This window comes from Siphateles boraxobius, unplaced genomic scaffold (genome assembly GCF_051911475.1).
Source record: "Siphateles boraxobius isolate OS27281-9 unplaced genomic scaffold, OSU_SipBor_1 41, whole genome shotgun sequence".
Classification (NCBI taxonomy): Eukaryota; Metazoa; Chordata; class Actinopteri; order Cypriniformes; family Leuciscidae; genus Siphateles; species Siphateles boraxobius.
The window spans coordinates 11,999,007-12,017,272 of record NW_027509042.1 but is presented as its reverse complement, the minus strand read 5'-3'; the positions used below and the strand labels follow the sequence as shown (position 1 = coordinate 12,017,272).

The following is an 18,266-nucleotide window of genomic DNA, read 5'->3' as shown; positions in this document are numbered from 1 at the left end:
ACATCATGCGATGTAATTAGCATTCCCATTTTCAACCGCTGTGTCTTGATACCCTTGTGCCACACACAAAACCATAACCTGTGCTCGGAGACTGCAGGATGTGTAATCTGCATTTGACACTGATTCAGTTACTTACCCTGTATGGTAAATCAAGAACAATGAATCCCATTCTGCATGGACCACCACAGACAGATTCCTCCAGATGTAATAGCTGTACAAAAGAGAAAATAATAGAGCAAATATTTTTCACAGCCTGAGTCAGGCACCTTCTGCTACCTTCTGGCTTTAAGACAATATTGAATGTACTTTATAACAATAAAACAGTTTATTTCATTGTTGTATAGCGTATTGTTTAAGGAAAACTTTCTAGGTCTAGTGCAGGGCAGGTTGGGACATAAAAAGAAAACAGAGCAGACACATTCGAACATGAATGTGACTTCTACATTAAACAGTTTGAATTGAGTTTTTTTTCTTTTGGTGCTTTGCTTAATCTATCAATCCAAGTTGCAAAAGTGCTGTGATAAAGATGTTAAGCTGTATTGTCCTTCAAGAACAAGTTTTAAACAAAAGTGATAAAGATAAGCAGGACATATAAAATAAGTTGCCATAAAGTTTTCTTGAATGTTTTTCTTTAGTTTTCAATGCATTGAAGTGTTCTTTAGAACTACTGTACATAGATTTTGATTTTACTGGAAGCACACATGCAAAATCAAAGCATGGTTTATGCATGCAGAATTCCCTTAGAATTTGTAGAAAAATAAAATATGGAATACACATTATATACGTATGTTAGCTAGTGTATGCTTAAACATTGACAAAAATCACTTTTAGCAGATACGCATTTAAAATGTGTAGTCTTTCTCTTCCAGGAATGTAAATCAGATATTGATGGCTCATGGTGTGCCACAGATTTTAGCCCAATCCAGTGCTCTCTATGAGACTGAGCCTCCTGTGACCAACCAGCATGTACTGTAGCAAATCATAATTCATGGATATGAGTTAACTACATTTTTCTTCCTCTTTTTTAAAAACTCAGCTTATCAATTGATTTCATGGGCCCCTTAAGCATATTAATCGTAAAATTACAATTCAGATTAATTGATTTGTAGTCAGTTTTCTTTCTATCTTTCTTTCTTTCTTTCTTTCTCGATTTGATTTTCCTTTTTTATATAGTGTGCTTGATAAAGCTGTGTGGTAAATCTAGACGTACTAGCCAATGGCACGTTACATATGATCATAACTCAAGAGATAGTGTAAAAGGTGTAACAGAAAGACAAGGTTTCACTTGTTCTTCATACCAAAAGATTGCATTATAGACCTTATTCAGAGCAGCGCCATGACAGTTATGAAAGCGAAGCAGTGAGGGAAAGACTTACCAGATTTTCAATGGCATCTGCTGTAAAAAGCTGTACAGTATAAAGCTCCAGATCACTTATAATTTGCCATAGCTTATATTGTCGGAAGTTTTTGTCTGCTGAAATTTCTAGTACAACCCATTGAAGGGATGCATGTCCATTATATGGAGAAAAATCCTGGAATGTTTTCATCAAAAACCTTAATTTCTTTTCAACTGAATAAAGAAAGACATGGACATCTTGGATGACATGGGGATGAGTAAATTATCAGCAAAAGGTTTTTTAAAAGTGAACTAATCCTTTAAGGCTGATTTATACTTCTGCGTCGGACCTATGCCGGAGCCTCTACGCGTTGGTTTTCATTTACTTCTGCGTCGTTGTCCGCGTTGACGCGCAATTACACATGCAGAGGAAATGTGAAACCTGAGGGAGGGGTTCTAGCAGACCAATCACAGTGCTTGCGTCCACGTAGAATTGACGCATTGTTACATTTTTGGAGAGGTGCACGTCAGGTTACGCCGAAGGGTATGCACGCTACACACAGCCTACGACGTAGCTACGGTGTGAGTTTGACGCAGAAGTATAAACTGGGCTTTACTCGGACTGTTGCTGTATGACTGCTTTGATTTTATTGAAAGATTCAGTTTCACTTAGATTGTACTGAGATCATCAAAGTCATTCAACTGTTTCTGGGTCCATTTCTAATGCCATGCTTAGCGATTATAAGGGTACAATTGGCCTGTAAGTGTTGAGAACTGAGCCACTTAAATGTTTCTTTTTCAGAGTACATGCACTTTAACAACTTTTTTTAAACCTTTATGCAATAGCTTTCTGGTTTTTGCTATATCTTTGATTTCTGCCCATTCAGACCTTTTATGATCAAAGTTTCATGCTATTACCGTGCTGCAATAAGACCCCCTCTCCATGTCAAATTATATCTCTTTCCCATTAGTTTGAAGCGCTGTAAAAGTCTTGGCCACATAGGAATGCTTGTTAGATTTCGGACTATATGCTAATGGATTTCCTCTTTAACATTCATTTAGAACAAAGAGAAAAGGCTTTTAAAAGTTTATCCTGATCCTGATGTTGCAGTCACTGGTCTATTAAGGTTCTGTACTTCTAAAGGCTGTCAACCTCAAGCCTTGTGTGATTTTGTGTGTGTGTTTGAAGGCGAGTCTTGGCAAATGATTAGAAGCCCATTATTGCAGATGGGGAGGACCTAGATTGGAGCTATTTATAGCTCCTGCTGTAGTCACATTGGTAGCATAGTGGATGCTGTCAGGCTTCTGTAATTAAGGGAGGGAATTTAAGTGGCACACCTGGGTATACAGGTTTACAGCACAGCAAAGAAAGATTTTTGAGTCTGTTTGTGAGAGATTCAGGCTTTCAGAAAAACACACATCCATTTGTGTACTCCTTACATTAAATTAGTTTAGATAGAAATATTAATGGAATTATCATTTAACTGCATTTTGATTGTTGCTTGGTTTCTTCATTAATTTAATATGAGAGCAGTAAATGGTGTGTAAGTTTTATTTTGTTTGATATTTGGATATTTTTTTTGCACAATTTTTCAATACCACTCCAAATCAAATATGCTATTTCAAGAAAATATTGCTTCAAATTGTTCAAGAAGGTAATTCAATAAGTAATCAGTAAAGATCAAAGAAATACATGAATACAGTTTGTCAATAATATGACATATTTCAGCTCCATTTGCAATTCAAGGGCTAATGGTAGATATTTTGACACATTAGGTTTATTTTTTTTTATTTTTATTTTTTTACATTAATATCCCACCAATATGGGCATTTTTACCAGAAGTGCATTTAATCGTTCACTGCTCAAAACCAGCTGCCTCTCTGTAAGAGCTTAGATACCTAATTGGTTCCAAAAATATTTTTTTCTCTTGTTAATTTTAGTATTAACATGCTACCAAATTAGTACTTTTCATATCCTTGGTTTGAATTACCCAATTAATTAAATTAGTTCAAGCATGGTGATGTCCTCATCTACTGTAGATACGGAAAGCTTGTATTTTCAACCTTGTGATTTCTGTCCCTGTTTTTTGATTTTCTCTTATGACCTAGAGAGACCTTTATCCCTAGAGGGACCAGATTAATCTAATGGACCTAATAAGAAACATTGTTCTATTTCTTTTTTGTTGAGTGGAATTGTTCGCCTCATACACCCTTTACACCCTTTAGAGTAGACAACTCTGTTATAATCCTCAGCTAGTCTACGTCCAAAGATTTCTAAAAGTTCTTACATTTTAAAAGATATCGAGAGAGCTCCATTCATTTTTTTTCTTTTTCTGTCATTTCTAATGAGACTATTCAGTTACCACTTTCATAGTGGTGGAAAATCCTGGCCTAAATGGTGTACACTGCACCAACAAAGTTTTTTTGATTCACTTCTATTCCTCAAATCCGTTTGTTGCAAATGCAGAATTGGTTTGTTAAAATTACCACATTCCCATACATAAAGCCAGAATGAACTGTGATTACAGGAGCATGGTTTAATTGCCTAGAAAATATTCATAATAACTTTGTGAGGTATTCTTTGTGGAACATACCTTCATTCAGCAATGAAAGTGTAATTTCTATCATCTTTTTGGATCATATGATAGCATCTTATTGTCTAGTTTCCTTCTCATCTTCTTTTAATTTTAATTTTAGAATTGTAGCTATAGCTACAATTCTATAGCTAGAATTGTAACTATAGCAGTGGTTCTCAAGTGGTTACTCCAAGGCCCCTCCTCCCCCCTCCGAATCAATACTTTTTTATTCAAAAATGTTAAAGATGCCAAAGGACTGCACATAGCTAATATACAGATCCATTCAGATTGATTAATCACACCAAAATACAAATGAAAAATAAAAACACTATGAATGTGTGGAAACTCTGCAGGCTGAAAATGGGTCGATGTCATCATTGAAGAGTTCCTCTGTAAGAACAATCGTGTCTATATTTGGAGCGTCTGATGCCCATGTGTACATAAATACCACTGTTCTCACAAACTTTTCCAAAACACGCTTTGGCAAGCATCTGTTATAAAACACTAACAGTACATTAGTTTTGACAACTACGATCAGTAACCCGAGAGCACATATACTGAGTTTGTTTGCGCATCAATAATAACGGACTCGTGCATGCCTGATGTATGACAAATCTTTTATAATAAAATTGGGGAATAATATGAATATATTTAAATTAATTTTAAGCTATCTCGTGGCCCCCTTACTGAGGCCCACCGGTTGAGAACCACAGGACTATAGGGAAGGGTCTTTGTCAACTTATATATAACAATATATACACTCACCTAAAGGATTATTAGGAACACCTGTTCAATTTCTCATTAAAGTTGCTTCAATGCATTTAGGGGTGTGGTCCTGGTCAAGACAATCTCCTGAACTCCAAACTGAATGTCAGAATGGGAAAGACAGGTGATTTAAGCAATTTTGAGCGTGGCATGTTTGTTGGTGCCAGACGGGCCGCTCTGAGTATTTCACAATCTGCTCAGTTACTGGGATTTGCACGCACAACCATTTCTAGGGTTTACAAAGAATGGTGTGAAAAGGGAAAAACATCCAGTATGCGGCAGTCCTGTGGGCGAAAATGCCTTGTTGATGCTAGAGGTCAGAGGAGAATGGGCCGACTGATTCAAGCTGATAGAAGAGCAACTTTGACTGAAATAACCACTCGTTACAACCGAGGTATGCAGCAAAGCATTTCTGAAGCCACAACACGCACAACCTTGAGGCGGATGGGTTACAACAGCAGAAGACCCCACCGGGTACCACTCATCTCCACTACTAATAGGAAAAAGAGGCTACAATTTGCAAGAGCTCACCAAAATTGGACAGTTGAAGACTGCAAAAATGTTGCCTGGTCTGATGAGTCTCGATTTCTGTTGAGACATTCAGATGGTAGAGTCAGAATTTGGCGTAAACAGAATGAGAACATGGATCCATCATGCCTTGTTAAGGCAGTTCTGAAGGCGAAAGGGGGTCAAACACAGTATTAGTATGGTGTTTCTAATAATCCTTTAGGTGAGTGTATATTTCTGTCATGACAACTCTCTGAGTGATTGGCATGGTAATGGGTATGACAATGTTGCATGTTTGGACTTGGCGGAATAGATCTGCTACGCTGCTGCTGTAGGTTATTGCTGCTGCCACGGCAGAGCAAGTACGGGACTTGCAACTACCAATACATACACAACACGCTGCTGTGAGCAAGTAAGACATGCTGCTTCTGTACAATATACCGTACATGAATTACCCCCCAACAGAGCAGGTGACATGATATTTGACAATACAATACAAGCCAAGCGTACTGTACGTCAGAAAATTCCCCCACCCCCAGCAGATCTACCGCCAAAACATATGTACTGCTGCTGCTCCGAAAAGCCATAGGAACATGTGTATGCTATCTATGTGTGCCTGGCCCTTTAGTTTTGATTATGAGAAATGGGGCATATGCTTGGTCTTTGCGGACTGGATCTGTCTATGCAGTATTCCCCCAAGCAGATCTAGCCGTTAGACATGTGGGCTGCCATGAGGTGTGTGAAGCATCTCGCAGTGTAGCCCTATGTGTACTAGAGTACCCCTTTTTCCCAAGGGGTGTTCCTAGTGACTTACCAATGTGTTGTTCTACATATATGCCTACATACCAGTGTATGCGTGCCACTAAACTACGTAGTTTGGGCCAGAAGCCTTGGCTCTAGTGGCCTATTAGACTGTGTGCCTGGGCCTGCTTTGCGAATGGCTTAACTCTATTGACCTGTGACTATGTGCATTTGAGCCGAGAGTTCCCATAGTTCCCAAAATGTAGTGATGGTGCTTGATGCAGATGCTGTATAGCAGTGTACACCAAGAAAATAGAAACGTACCGTGAACAATAGATTTACGAGTCATTATGGAATTTGGATATATTTGAGCTGATATTCTATTTATCTATTTTCTAGTTACATGCTAATGCGTTACTACTTGGGATTTCATATCGGTCCCATGCAATGGTTATGTCAAAAACACCATTTGAGAATGAATCCCACATATGTCACTCATGAACTTCGCAGCCTGCAACCGACTGTCTGTCCTTACCATACCATGAACACTTATTCAATGAATGACATCTAGTCGCTAGAGTGTGCAAAACTGCTCACTCATCTCATCCGAAGCGATCTGTTGTTAAGCTAATACTTCTGCAGCATTAAATCAGGACTGTTGACATGACTCATGATTTAAACCTCATGAAATGGTTAGTTCACAAGGAATTGATTAAGCAGACTATGCAAATCACTTAGAGATATAGCGTAAAAACCCATGCACTTATCTTATGTTAAATTTCAGATGATTTCTGAAAGCGCGCTGCACTGCTAAGGCAAATGCTACCCAAGTATTTGAAGGTTGAGCAGCGAGCTCATTGGCTACTGATACGGCAGGAACCAATCAGCTGCGCCCTATAGATAACGATGGTATTATGAACAGGTGAGTAAAAGGACCTATTAGCCTGCACCATCTAGAGTTTCGTGCCAGAACTTTGTATATACCCTTTAAAACCCTTGTCACAACCATTGTGTTGCATGTCGACTTAAAAATAGTATTGAGATACCTATTATTTGTTGTAGTCTGTTGCTCTTAGTAACACTTTTTAAAGGTAGGAACATGTCTTTTGTAAACGTACCCAAGAAATGTGTCCATTTGGTGCCCGAAAACAGCCTAATTAGGGCTTCTTAATATTAATACGACTTGTAAACATTGTTCAGAAATTCAAACTACTAGCCAATTTTGATATGTAGTTTTGCACGTCCATATTTTCCATTCACATTCTGTCTCTTTCCCCCATCTTTTGGTGTGAATATACTTGTATTTCTGTGCTTGTACAGAGGAGAGAAGCAGCATGTGTGTGCAACCATGGGCAATCATGGCCTATTGTACAAACAAACCCAGAGCTTGGATCACATTGTTATTCCCAGCACCATGCCAAGCCACTTTGGCCTTCAAAATCCATCATGTGCCCCCCAATACTGGCATGCAATATAATGGTGGATGTCCAAATGACAAACCATCTGGTGTGTCCCTATTGAAAATTACTGAATGATGACAATGATGGCATTTATAATCAACACTGACCTTAATTTCTACTCAGTACCGTGTCTTTGTGTGACTTTGAGAAAGTAATTTCCTTCACTAGTTTTAATGGCTTTCTACTTTTTTTTGCTCCAGCTATTACAAAAAAAACCCCATTCGGATGTGTTTTGAGCCACATGAGATGGGTTTTCGAAGTCGTAAGGAAATGTTGTGTACATCAGCAATCTTGTAGTGAGAGTGGGTGAGATTGTGGCAGATAGCTGTTCTGATCTCATCACATGTTTGAAATGTCAAGGGTTTTTATACAAAATGTGCCATATAGTCGATGGCCTTGAGCAAGGAAGGGTGGACAAAATGGATAAAAGAATCATCCTCTTTTCCCTCAACTCAATTTTTTTCCCACCTAAGGTCATGCATATAGATGTTGTAGTTTAGTGGTATAAATCTGAGCTCATAATTCAAATGTTTTGGGTTTAAAGACTTTGCATGCTGTGGATTAGCTGTTAGACATTTTACATTGTTGAAATATCTGTATAATTGTAAAATGGACTTTTTTACTATAGGATTCACAAGCAGTTTTTAAAGCTATTCATATGCAAGTCCTTTTTTAATGTTTTAAGCTTTTCAATACATATTGTAAGTTTTTTTTAAAATATCAAAAATATGTGTATGTATGTGTACATGACATGTTACATATTACCACAGATTTTTATGAGATCAGGCCATGCATTCAGATGGTCTTATTTGCCTGTTGTTTGTATGTTGAGCATACCGCCATGAGGGTTCCAGTTTTGAGACAGGCTTTTTGTTATGTATATAGGTGTTTTTATGGTAAAATATATCTAATATATCTAAGCTTGTAATTGAAAAGTAGATTTGAACCCAAGGAACAATTAATGAGTTGCCTTGTTATCACTGAGCAAGGTATTTAAACTAAGGTTACTGTGATTTTCCCTGTAGTAAGAAAAAAGAAAAAGAAAAAAAAAAGATTAATGTCACTGTCAGGGTCACCAGCTTGTCACCACCTCCTCACTACATTTCCCATCATCCTCCCTTGCCCTCAGCTGCATGCACTTCCCAATCACAGAGATCGCTGTCACCAATCTTCACTGATCATCATCTAGCACTATATACAGGTCCTTCTCAAAAAAGTTGCATATTGTGATAAAGTTCATTATTTTCCATAATGTAATGATAAAAATTAAACTTTCATATATTTCAGATTCATTGCACACCAACTGAAATATTTCAGGTCTTTTATTGTTTTAATACTGATGATTTTGGCATACAGCTCAGGAAAACCCAAAATTCCTATCTCAAAAAATTTGCATATCATGAAGGGTCTTTAAACGAGCTATTAACCTAATCATCTGAATAAACTAATTAACTCTAAAGACCTGCAAAAGATTCCTGAGGCTTTTTAAAACTCCCAGCCTGTTTCATTACTCAAAACCGCAATCATGGGTAAGACTGCTGACCTGACTGCTGTCCAGAAGGCCATCATTGACACCCTCAAGCAAGAGGGTAAGACACAGAAAGAAATTTCTGAACAAATAGGCTGTTCCCAGAGTGCTGTATCAAGGCACCTCAGTGGGAAGTCTGTGGGAAGGAAAAAGTGTGGCAAAAAACGCTGCACAATGAGAAGAGGTGACCGGACCCTGAGGAAGATTGTGGAGAAGGACCGATTCCAGACCTTGGGGGACCTGCGGAAGCAGTGGACTGAGTCTGGAGTAGAAACATCCAGAGCCACCGTGCACAGGCGTGTGCAGGAAATGGGCTACAGGTGCCGCATTCCCCAGGTCAAGCCACTTTTGAACCAGAAACAGCAGCAGAGGCGCCTGACCTGGGCTACAGAGAAGCAGCACTGGACTGTTGCTCAGTGGTCCAAAGTACTTTTTTCGGATGAAAGCAAATTTTGCATGTCATTCGGAAATCAAGGTGCCAGACTGGGGAGAAGGAAATGCCAAAATGCCTGAAGTTCAGTGACAAGTACCCACAGTCAGTGATGGTCTGGGGTGCCATGTCAGCTTCTGGTGTTGGTCCACTGTGTTTTATCAAGGGCAAGGTCAATGCAGCTAGCTATCAGGAGATTTTGGAGCACTTCATGTTTCCATCTGCTGAAAAGCTTTATGGAGATGAAGATTTCATTTTTCAGCACGACCTGGCACCTGCTCACAGTGCCAAAACCACTGGTAAATGGTTTACAGACCATGGTATTACTGTGCTCAATTGGCCTGCCAACTCTCCTGACCTGAACCCCATTGAGAATCTGTGGGATATTGTGAAGAGAAAGTTGAGAGCTGTAAGACCCAACACTCTGGATGAGCTTAAGGCCGCTATCAAAGCATCCTGGGCCTCCATAACACATCAGCAGTGCCACAGGCTGATTGCCTCCATGCCACGCCGCATTGAAGCAGTAAATTTCTGCAAAAGGATTCCCGACCAAGTATTGAGTGCATAACTGACCATAATTATTTGAAGGTTGACTTTTTTGTATTAAAAACACTTCTTTTATTGGTCAGATGAAATATGCTAGTTTTTTGAGATAGGAATTTTGGGTTTTCATGAGCTGTATGCCACAATCATCAGTATTAAAACAATAAAAGACCTGAAATATTTCAGTTGGTGTGCAATGAATCTAAAATATATGAAGTTTAATTTTGATCATTACATTATGGAAAATAATGAACTGAGAAGGACCTGTAACTCTTCTCACTGCAGTGCACCATTTTCTTGTCTCGTCGTTCTCTCAAAGAACCCATATCTGCACGATACCTACCAGAAATATTTGTCTTCAGTCATCTGCTTCCTTCATCCGTCTTCAGTCATCTGCCTCGATCTCCAGTTCAGAACCTGCAACAGATAAGACAATTTTTCATCCAGATATCCATCCAGAACACTATATTCTTCAGTTACTCACCTACTTCCATCGTTGCGATCATACTTCTGCAAATAAACCTGTTGATCACTTTACCTGTGTGAGTCCTTCTGTTTCATGACAGTCACTTTAGATAAAAGATCTACTAAATGAATAAATGTGAATGTCATGCACTGAAGTCATTGTTGTCTTCAACATGGTCATAATGGACTGTATCACCTTTAGTCACATTACTTTTCCTTTCATTAGGCCGTTAAAGATGAGAGGGGAAAACATGAATTTTATTTTAGGAAGCTTTATGCAGCACTTGTTGCCATTTTAATGTGCTATTTATTTTATTCAGAAAGTTTAACAAACCACATGTGGAGCTTCTTTTCAGGTTGTACAACTCACAACCTTGATACTCTGTGTTTCGGTGCTCATCGATTTGTTCACTTGACTACTTATGAATCAGGCACCTGGCTGCTTCATTCACATTACTCAAATTGTGCATTAGCCGCCTGACCTGCCCTCACAACCTGAGGCACGTACACCTGCTTTGATGTATGTCACACAAATGCTGTATAATAATGATAATTCGTTACATTTATATAGCGCTTTTCTCTGCACTCAAAGTGCTTTACATAGAAGAGGGAATCTCCTCAACCACCACCAATGTGCAGCATCCACCTGGATGATGCGACAGCAGCCATACTGTGCCTGAACACCCACCACACACCAGCTTATTGGTGGAGGAGAGACTGATGCCAATTAGTGTGTGTGTGTGTGTGTGTGTGTGTATATATATATATATATATATATATATATATATATATATAAATAAATATAGGGCAAATTTGGCCAGGATGCCAGGGTTAAACCCCTACTCTATCGAAAGGACGGTGCTCTTTGACAGTATAGTGTCCCCGCCACTAATACTGGGGTGTTGGTACCCACACAGACGACAGGGTGAGCGCCCCCTGCTGGCCTCACTAACACCTCTTCCAGCAGCAACCTGGTTTTCCCAGAAGGTCTCCCATCCAGGTACTGACCAGGCTCAACCCTGCTTAGCTTCAGTGGGCAACCAGTCTTGGGCTACAGGGTGATATGGCTGCTGGCCACAGAGAGCTAATACAGCTAATACACACCTGTTCCTTGTGCAATCCAGTATTTAGCCTCCCCAACTGCCTTCCGGATACTGAACACCTGGTGTGTTTTCCCGACCAGCTGTGATCTTAGCAATACATGGCCTTAAATATGCGCTTTCGAAAAATCCAATTTTAGAGAATGTTAGAAATAGATGAAATAAAGGACAGGAAGCACTGGAGGACACTTAGTTAATTTCTAAGCGATTGTGTTACCTTCATGTTTCATTTTCTTTCTAGATTTGTGTGCTTTGACAGCCCCTTCCACTGATTCTTTCACCGATTCATTATTTTGATTTCTAGTTTAATTTCTAATTGCTAATTCTAAAGTGTTAAGGAGACTAACCAAAATGGCTACTGTTTTACAATTTTACATTTATGTATCTTGAAAAAGCGCATTTAAGTTACACGTTTTATCAGTTTGTGACATCTTTGAGATTGACTATACTGTCTGAGCCTAAGGAACACCTCAATTTAGCACATTTGTTTTTGACGAGTTGTTTGAGATTGTTATTTGCAACATTGAGAAACCTCTCTGACCCGTTTACGTATTCTTTTGCTCTTTTTATCATCCATTTGCTTTCCATCTGCCTCCCTCTCTTTTTCTCTCAATCAGTGCCCACTTGCTCTTCTTAGCTGGTTGATTTTCTCTATGCCCCAAATGTTCTGTATTTACCCATGCACTCAGTCAGTATCCACTGGGCTACTGAAGGTATGCACTTGGGCTAAATGGATGTCCAGAGCTTTCATCCTCACAAGTGCTTTGTCATCTCAGCAGCTTTTTCACTCATTTATTCATTCCAGAATCCCTTTCTATGGGACTTTTTATTCAGCAACAAGACCTGGCGCTTTTATGAACTATCAGCGAAGTAAACAGAACAGAAATTATTAAAATTGCATGTGGATTTTTAGTGTTCTGTGAAAAGAGTCTGAGCAGACTCAGATCAGAAGGCTGTTGAGCAATAACAAGACATAGATTGGCTGCTTAAGGGTGCAGTGCATAATTTCTGCTTTTTTGGGTTACACCAAGCACACTTGCAAAAAAATTAAATGGGTTTTAAAAACAGGTTTCCCAAACACTCCACTATAAAGTAAGCAAAATTTGACAGCCACTGCTTCTTCCAAAAATCAATTTATTAAAATGTGCAACGTTTCGACCCGAAGGTCTTCATCTGGCAAACAAGTTGTCTGACGACAACGTTCTGGTAGAAACATTAGTACTTTTCCTGTCATTATTGGAGTCTAACAGCCACGAACATTATGAACTTTGTTATATGGAACAAGAGCTATAGATGCTTTAAAATTTTCATTTTTTGTTCCAAAGAAAAAGAATAGCACACAGAATATAATTTATATTGGTCTCGATTATTTGATAAAGGGAGGGTTGGGCGCAGACATTGTTTTGAAAACAGATTATATAGTTCTTGCTGTGTGCGATTTCCCTGTATAATCGGTCCACTTCCCTTTATTATCTGTTGGGTTATTATTTTTTTTTTGGTACTGACTTACTCAACTGAGTGTCTATGTGTAATTCTTAGTTCTGCTGAAAATAATTGAGGTTAGACAGCATCCAGTATAATCCTCATGGACAGAAGAGACGCAGCATGTTGAACCGAGGGTCAGAAGGGCACTGATGCATGCCGATCGAGTGTTGAGATTAGGCCAGTGTCCAGTTGTAATTACAATGGTAATTCCACTCTCCAGATGGATGCTTTTACAAGCGAGTGCATCAAGGATGGTCCACATGTCTCTGAGAGTTGAAGGCTTTGCTGAGGCTGAGGAAAGCAGCTTACGTTAAATGGGGGGACTGGTATCATCAGTCTATTGCGTCTCCAGCCTTTGACTTCACCGTTAATGCCTGGAGATCATACTTTAATGCTGTTGTCCCCTGCTTTTGACTCTGCCATAATGTTTAAAGACTCACACTTTGATGAAGCGGGTAACGTGCCTGCCATGCTCCTCAGCGGGAGAGCATCAAGACCCCTGCTGTTCAGAATCGAATTCCAGACACACACACACACACACACACACACACACACACACACACACACACACACACACACACACACACACACACACACACACACACACACACACACACACACACACACAGGCATAAACAAACAGGCATAAACAAATGCATTGCAGAAGAGTCATTTGATAGAAAGAGGAACAAAGATGGAATGGGTATGAACCGTAAGAAGATGCTAGATTATGTTGAGGGAAGAGCCTTCACTGGGACACAATAATATCTGTGGTCTTTCATAAAAAAAAAATACAGATTCTTGTCCCAAATGCTTCATACTGATTTTTTTCAGTGTTGCAGTGTGGGATTTTCAGACTTTCTAAGGTTAAATTTTCATCTTGGTTAGAACTTTCATGTAGGGACTTCTCACTGTGCTTTATTTCACAGGCTGGGCTTCCCCATGATGCTGATGACCTGCACAATAGGCATGTGCTACCTGCTCGCAACTCACATCGGACTTGGCTGGAACACATAAACTTTCCCTCTACATGGGGAGCCAGAAAGACTTTTTGTGTGTCTTCAGGTTTGTGTTTGTGTAGATGCGAATTTGTGTCTGTTTTTCTTTGATGGATCCATGAAGGCTTACACATTGAGACGTTATTCTTCCTGAGAGACTAAGTTTTACATGCAGGAGAGGTACAGAGAAGATAAAACATGGGAACATCTGATCATCTGCTGTATTCTTACAGGTGTATCACACTGCTATGGTGCTACTGTTGTTTTGTGATAATGTTACCAATGTGATGAGTGAGAGGTTTTTGGAAAACCTATTTATATTTGCTCAAAAAGAAGAAAACAAACATAAGCAGATATCTGCATTTTGTTTAAAAAGGACTTTTCTGATTATTTATTGATGCACAGTTTGGATTATGACATTTTCATTTTGAGAGATTTTTGAAAGGGATCCTCTGTGGTCCACAATTGTTAAAATTTAGAAATTCGAAGAATTCATAAAATTAATTAATTTGTGTCTAAATAATGTTATGCATAAACTAAAAAAAAAAATCACATCACAGTCTGCAATTAATTAGATATTATCTAATTCACAAAACTGGTCAGCACTGTTTCATCTGATTTGTGACCTCAAAGTACAGATAACATGTTGTAAACTTAATTTGGTTTTACTGACAAAAGTTTCATTTTCACAAAATGTTGTTGGGTAGCATTTTCTATGACGTGGTATTCATAATGCCATGCACCTTATAATTAGTTTTTGTGTTGTAAATGATTATAACCACAGTTATAATACATTATAATGCTTACTCTACCTATTAATTGTTGTAACTTAAACCAAAATACATTAAACACTGATCAAAAATAACAATGAGTGTTAAGGCACTTTAAACGCAAGTATGCAACTCTTAATTGTGGTTAGTTATTTACCATATACATGTGAATACCTTTCTAAAACTGAAGACCTCTATAATGCATTATGGATAAAGGACACATAGAAAGTGTTACAGTTATGGGTGTTCCCAGGCCTTTTCTGTTCAGTCACTGTTTGTTTGCAACAGCAAGAAAATCTTGCATTTGATTGCATAGAGAGTTTCTGTAATCAGTGATGCATTAGATGATCTGTGTTTTAATCAGTGCACACTATTTTTTAATTTGGACATTTCAGCACCTAATTAATAATTTGTAGCGCAATCCACTACAGAACTACCAGCTATATGAAGATTTATATATATTAAAAAATGCCACCATATAAGATAGGACCTTACTGAAACACTCTGTTAAAGTATCAATTTATGTGTGAATAAATAATAATCTGTAAATTGTATTTTCACATAAATGTTTGATTTTTAATTAATCATACCATATTGTCATTTGCGTGTAGGGATTATATTTGAGGATAGTCATGTGTAAATAATATAATTGCCCATGTTTCTTAACTCATGTTGCCCCTGGTGTATAATTCTTTGTTTTACCCCCATTATGAACACTTGCTGAAAACCTGTAAAGATGATCAGTTGTTTGCTTGTCTGTACATGTTCTGACAGGGACTAACAACCATTGTACAGTAAAAACCATCAAACCTTCACTTGAAAATTTGATCCAGTGCCTTTTCTTTTTTTTTAGAATATTTCATGCACCATCTACATATTCAAATGTCGAAACATATCAGACAAAACACCTGTGTGTACTAAGATTCTTTGTTCCCAGCATCTCAATCATGCATGGGAAGAAACAATGAATCTCTGAACAGCATTCAGTTTAAAAGGGGAACATACATTAAGATTAATAAAGATAAGAAATGTTATGTCTATGTATATATATCATATAATATATACATGCATGCATACAGGAAAACTTGGAATTTTTGGATATGCAGTGTATCTGTACGGCAAGTGGATCGGTAATTGTAATTTGCCTGTGTGTTTGTTTATCACATGTCTTGGATGGGCATTATCAGTGAGTGAAGTTGAGCACGCATATCTCCACACTAGTACATGGAATAGCTGGAATGCTGGCGGTGGAGGATATGAAATTGGCAACGAGGTGCTGATTTTCCAGCAGCCATGAAATGTCACAGGCAACACCGGGCAATGGAGCAGTCACTCAGAAACCAGAGCTTATTCCCTTTTTCCATAAATGCCTAAACAATTTCATATGTCAAAGATCTTTTTCGGGAAGTTGCTATGAGGCAGTGAAATGTTACAACTTTTGCAGAAGTATGATTTTGACCTGATTTAATTATTATTTTGGCAGTCTAAAATCTTCAATTACTTTTGATGCCTTTCAAATTACCTCTGCTCAAGAGGTAGCAGCTTAATATTTTCAAGGAAAAGCACAGAGCTATTTAATTTTTTAGCTAAATGTTTAAGTCACCACCCTATACAACATTTTTTTTTTTTCAGAAGGACAAACGCATTTTTACCACAAGAAAAAAAAAACATGTTTTGGACATAAATAGTCGAAATTATGACATACCAAGGCCTTGGCCACACTACGTTTTGTATGTTTTTCTCTCTGTTTTGGCCTTGCATCCACACGGAGACAGCATTTTTTTTTTTACAAGAAAAAATTTATTTAGAAAAAACACTCTCCAAAGTGGATAAATTTGAAAACATACTTTTCACGTAGTAGTGTGGACTGTCAAAACGGTGGTATTTGAAAACGACGCATGTTTAGTCATGTGATGCATATTATACCGATAGATATGAATGTTTATACTGCTATTGCCTGTTATGTGCTATTCACTCTCACACTGTTGCTAAAATATGTTACTTTGCAACTCTTCATATCAAAGCCTTCCAAAGATGACAGAAAATTTACTCACATTTGCTGTCCTGCGGCAATACATGAGAGCAGTTGCGCGTTTTAGACCAAACATATGGTGAGTGCAACCTGGACAGTGAATGGTGAGATATTTTGCTAAATAAAATGATCCTGCCAGAAGTATAACATGAGAACTTTATGATGTCTCTTCCTTATATAATCTCAGTGAGCTTTTATGAGGTTTTACGCGTGCACACTGCAGTAAGGTGAATTTAATGTTTTCCGACGTTTCAAAGTGGATGAAAAACTTCGGAAAGCGCTTGCAAACGCTAGTGTGGACGGAGAGCGTTTTGAAATGAAAAACGCCATTTTCAAATGTATCCGGATTAATGTAGATGTAGCCTAAGCAAAATTATGACACAAGTCTTAGTTGATATTGATATAAAAGTCAATGATGACACTGACAATTATGAGATGAAATATCTTAATTATGACAAAAAAAATTGTACTCATAATTATGACTTTATCTTATAATTTTGATTTACCAAAGCATGATTTATTTTTTTCTTATGTGTTAGAAATAAACTTCCATACAGAAGAAAACAAGCAGACAAAAAAACTGGGAAGATCAAACCTACAAAGAACTTTCTAAACATCTCAAATATCTTTCCTTTTGATGTTGAGCAATCTGTATGGGTGACAAATAAATCACATTGTTTACCAAAAATAAAATACCATTTGGAGTAATACAATTTTTTTTCTTATATTGTTTTATATAGTATGGTTCTACAAAAAAAAAGAAACATATCTCAAGAAGTTACAGCAGTGGTCTTGAGCATATAGCACAACTCTACTGTCTGTTGCTGTTTATATATATGTACATGGCTTTGGATTAGTTGTGTGTGTGTGTGTGTGTGTGTGTGTGTGTGTGTGTGTGTGTGTGTGTGTGTGTGTGTGTGTGTGTGTGTGTGTGTGTGTGTGTGTGTGTGTGTGTGTGTGTGTGTGTGTGTGTGTGTGTGTGTACCCTTGGGAAAGAGATCATGCTAAAAGGTAAGTCAGTTCCCCTGTGAGTCTCAGAATAATGCACAATGCTCTAGACAGATCCACATATGGCAAAATAACACTTTTGCCATGGCAACATCTGGTGAGCATCTTCATCTCCTGAAAATCCACTGTATGTTTCATGCTCAGAGCATTAGCATACTGACATGAGTTACTTCATTGTGTCAGTATTCGAGTGTTAGTATAGAAAAGAGACAAATTTTGACCAATATTAACAGAGAAAATTTTGAACTGTCCATTCAAACCATTTTCCATCAAACCTATAAATGATCTTTTTGAAATGTTAAACGGTTCCCTTTTACATAGCAACTCTAAAAAAATTTCAATTCATTTCTTGATCTTTTGAATTTTGAATCTCTGTCAGCGACAGTTCCATTAGTTTCCAGCTTATTGTTCCCTTGTCTTTCTATAAAATAAAGTAATGCAGAGATTTAGGGTAATGGCTGCAGAGAATGGCTTTTAACATGAGGTGTTACGTCCCTGAAATGTTCCATGGTCTGATTAGAC

General features: G+C 38.0%; 1 protein-coding gene and 1 pseudogene across 1 annotated transcript in view; one reads left to right on the top strand and one right to left on the bottom strand.

The window, feature by feature from the left end:
* oca2 (oculocutaneous albinism II) overlaps positions 1 to 15,527 on the top strand; it is a 118,397-nt gene extending 102,870 nt beyond the window's left edge. Inside the window, exon 23 of the mRNA XM_077198436.1 lies at positions 13,866 to 15,527. Within this exon, the coding sequence (XP_077054551.1) occupies positions 13,866 to 13,953 (88 nt within the window). The 3' untranslated portion in view covers positions 13,954 to 15,527. The remainder of the gene's footprint in view (positions 1 to 13,865) is intronic.
* On the bottom strand, positions 11,310 to 11,426 carry LOC143707307 (5S ribosomal RNA; annotated as a pseudogene).
* Positions 15,528 to 18,266: the final 2,739 nt, after the last annotated feature.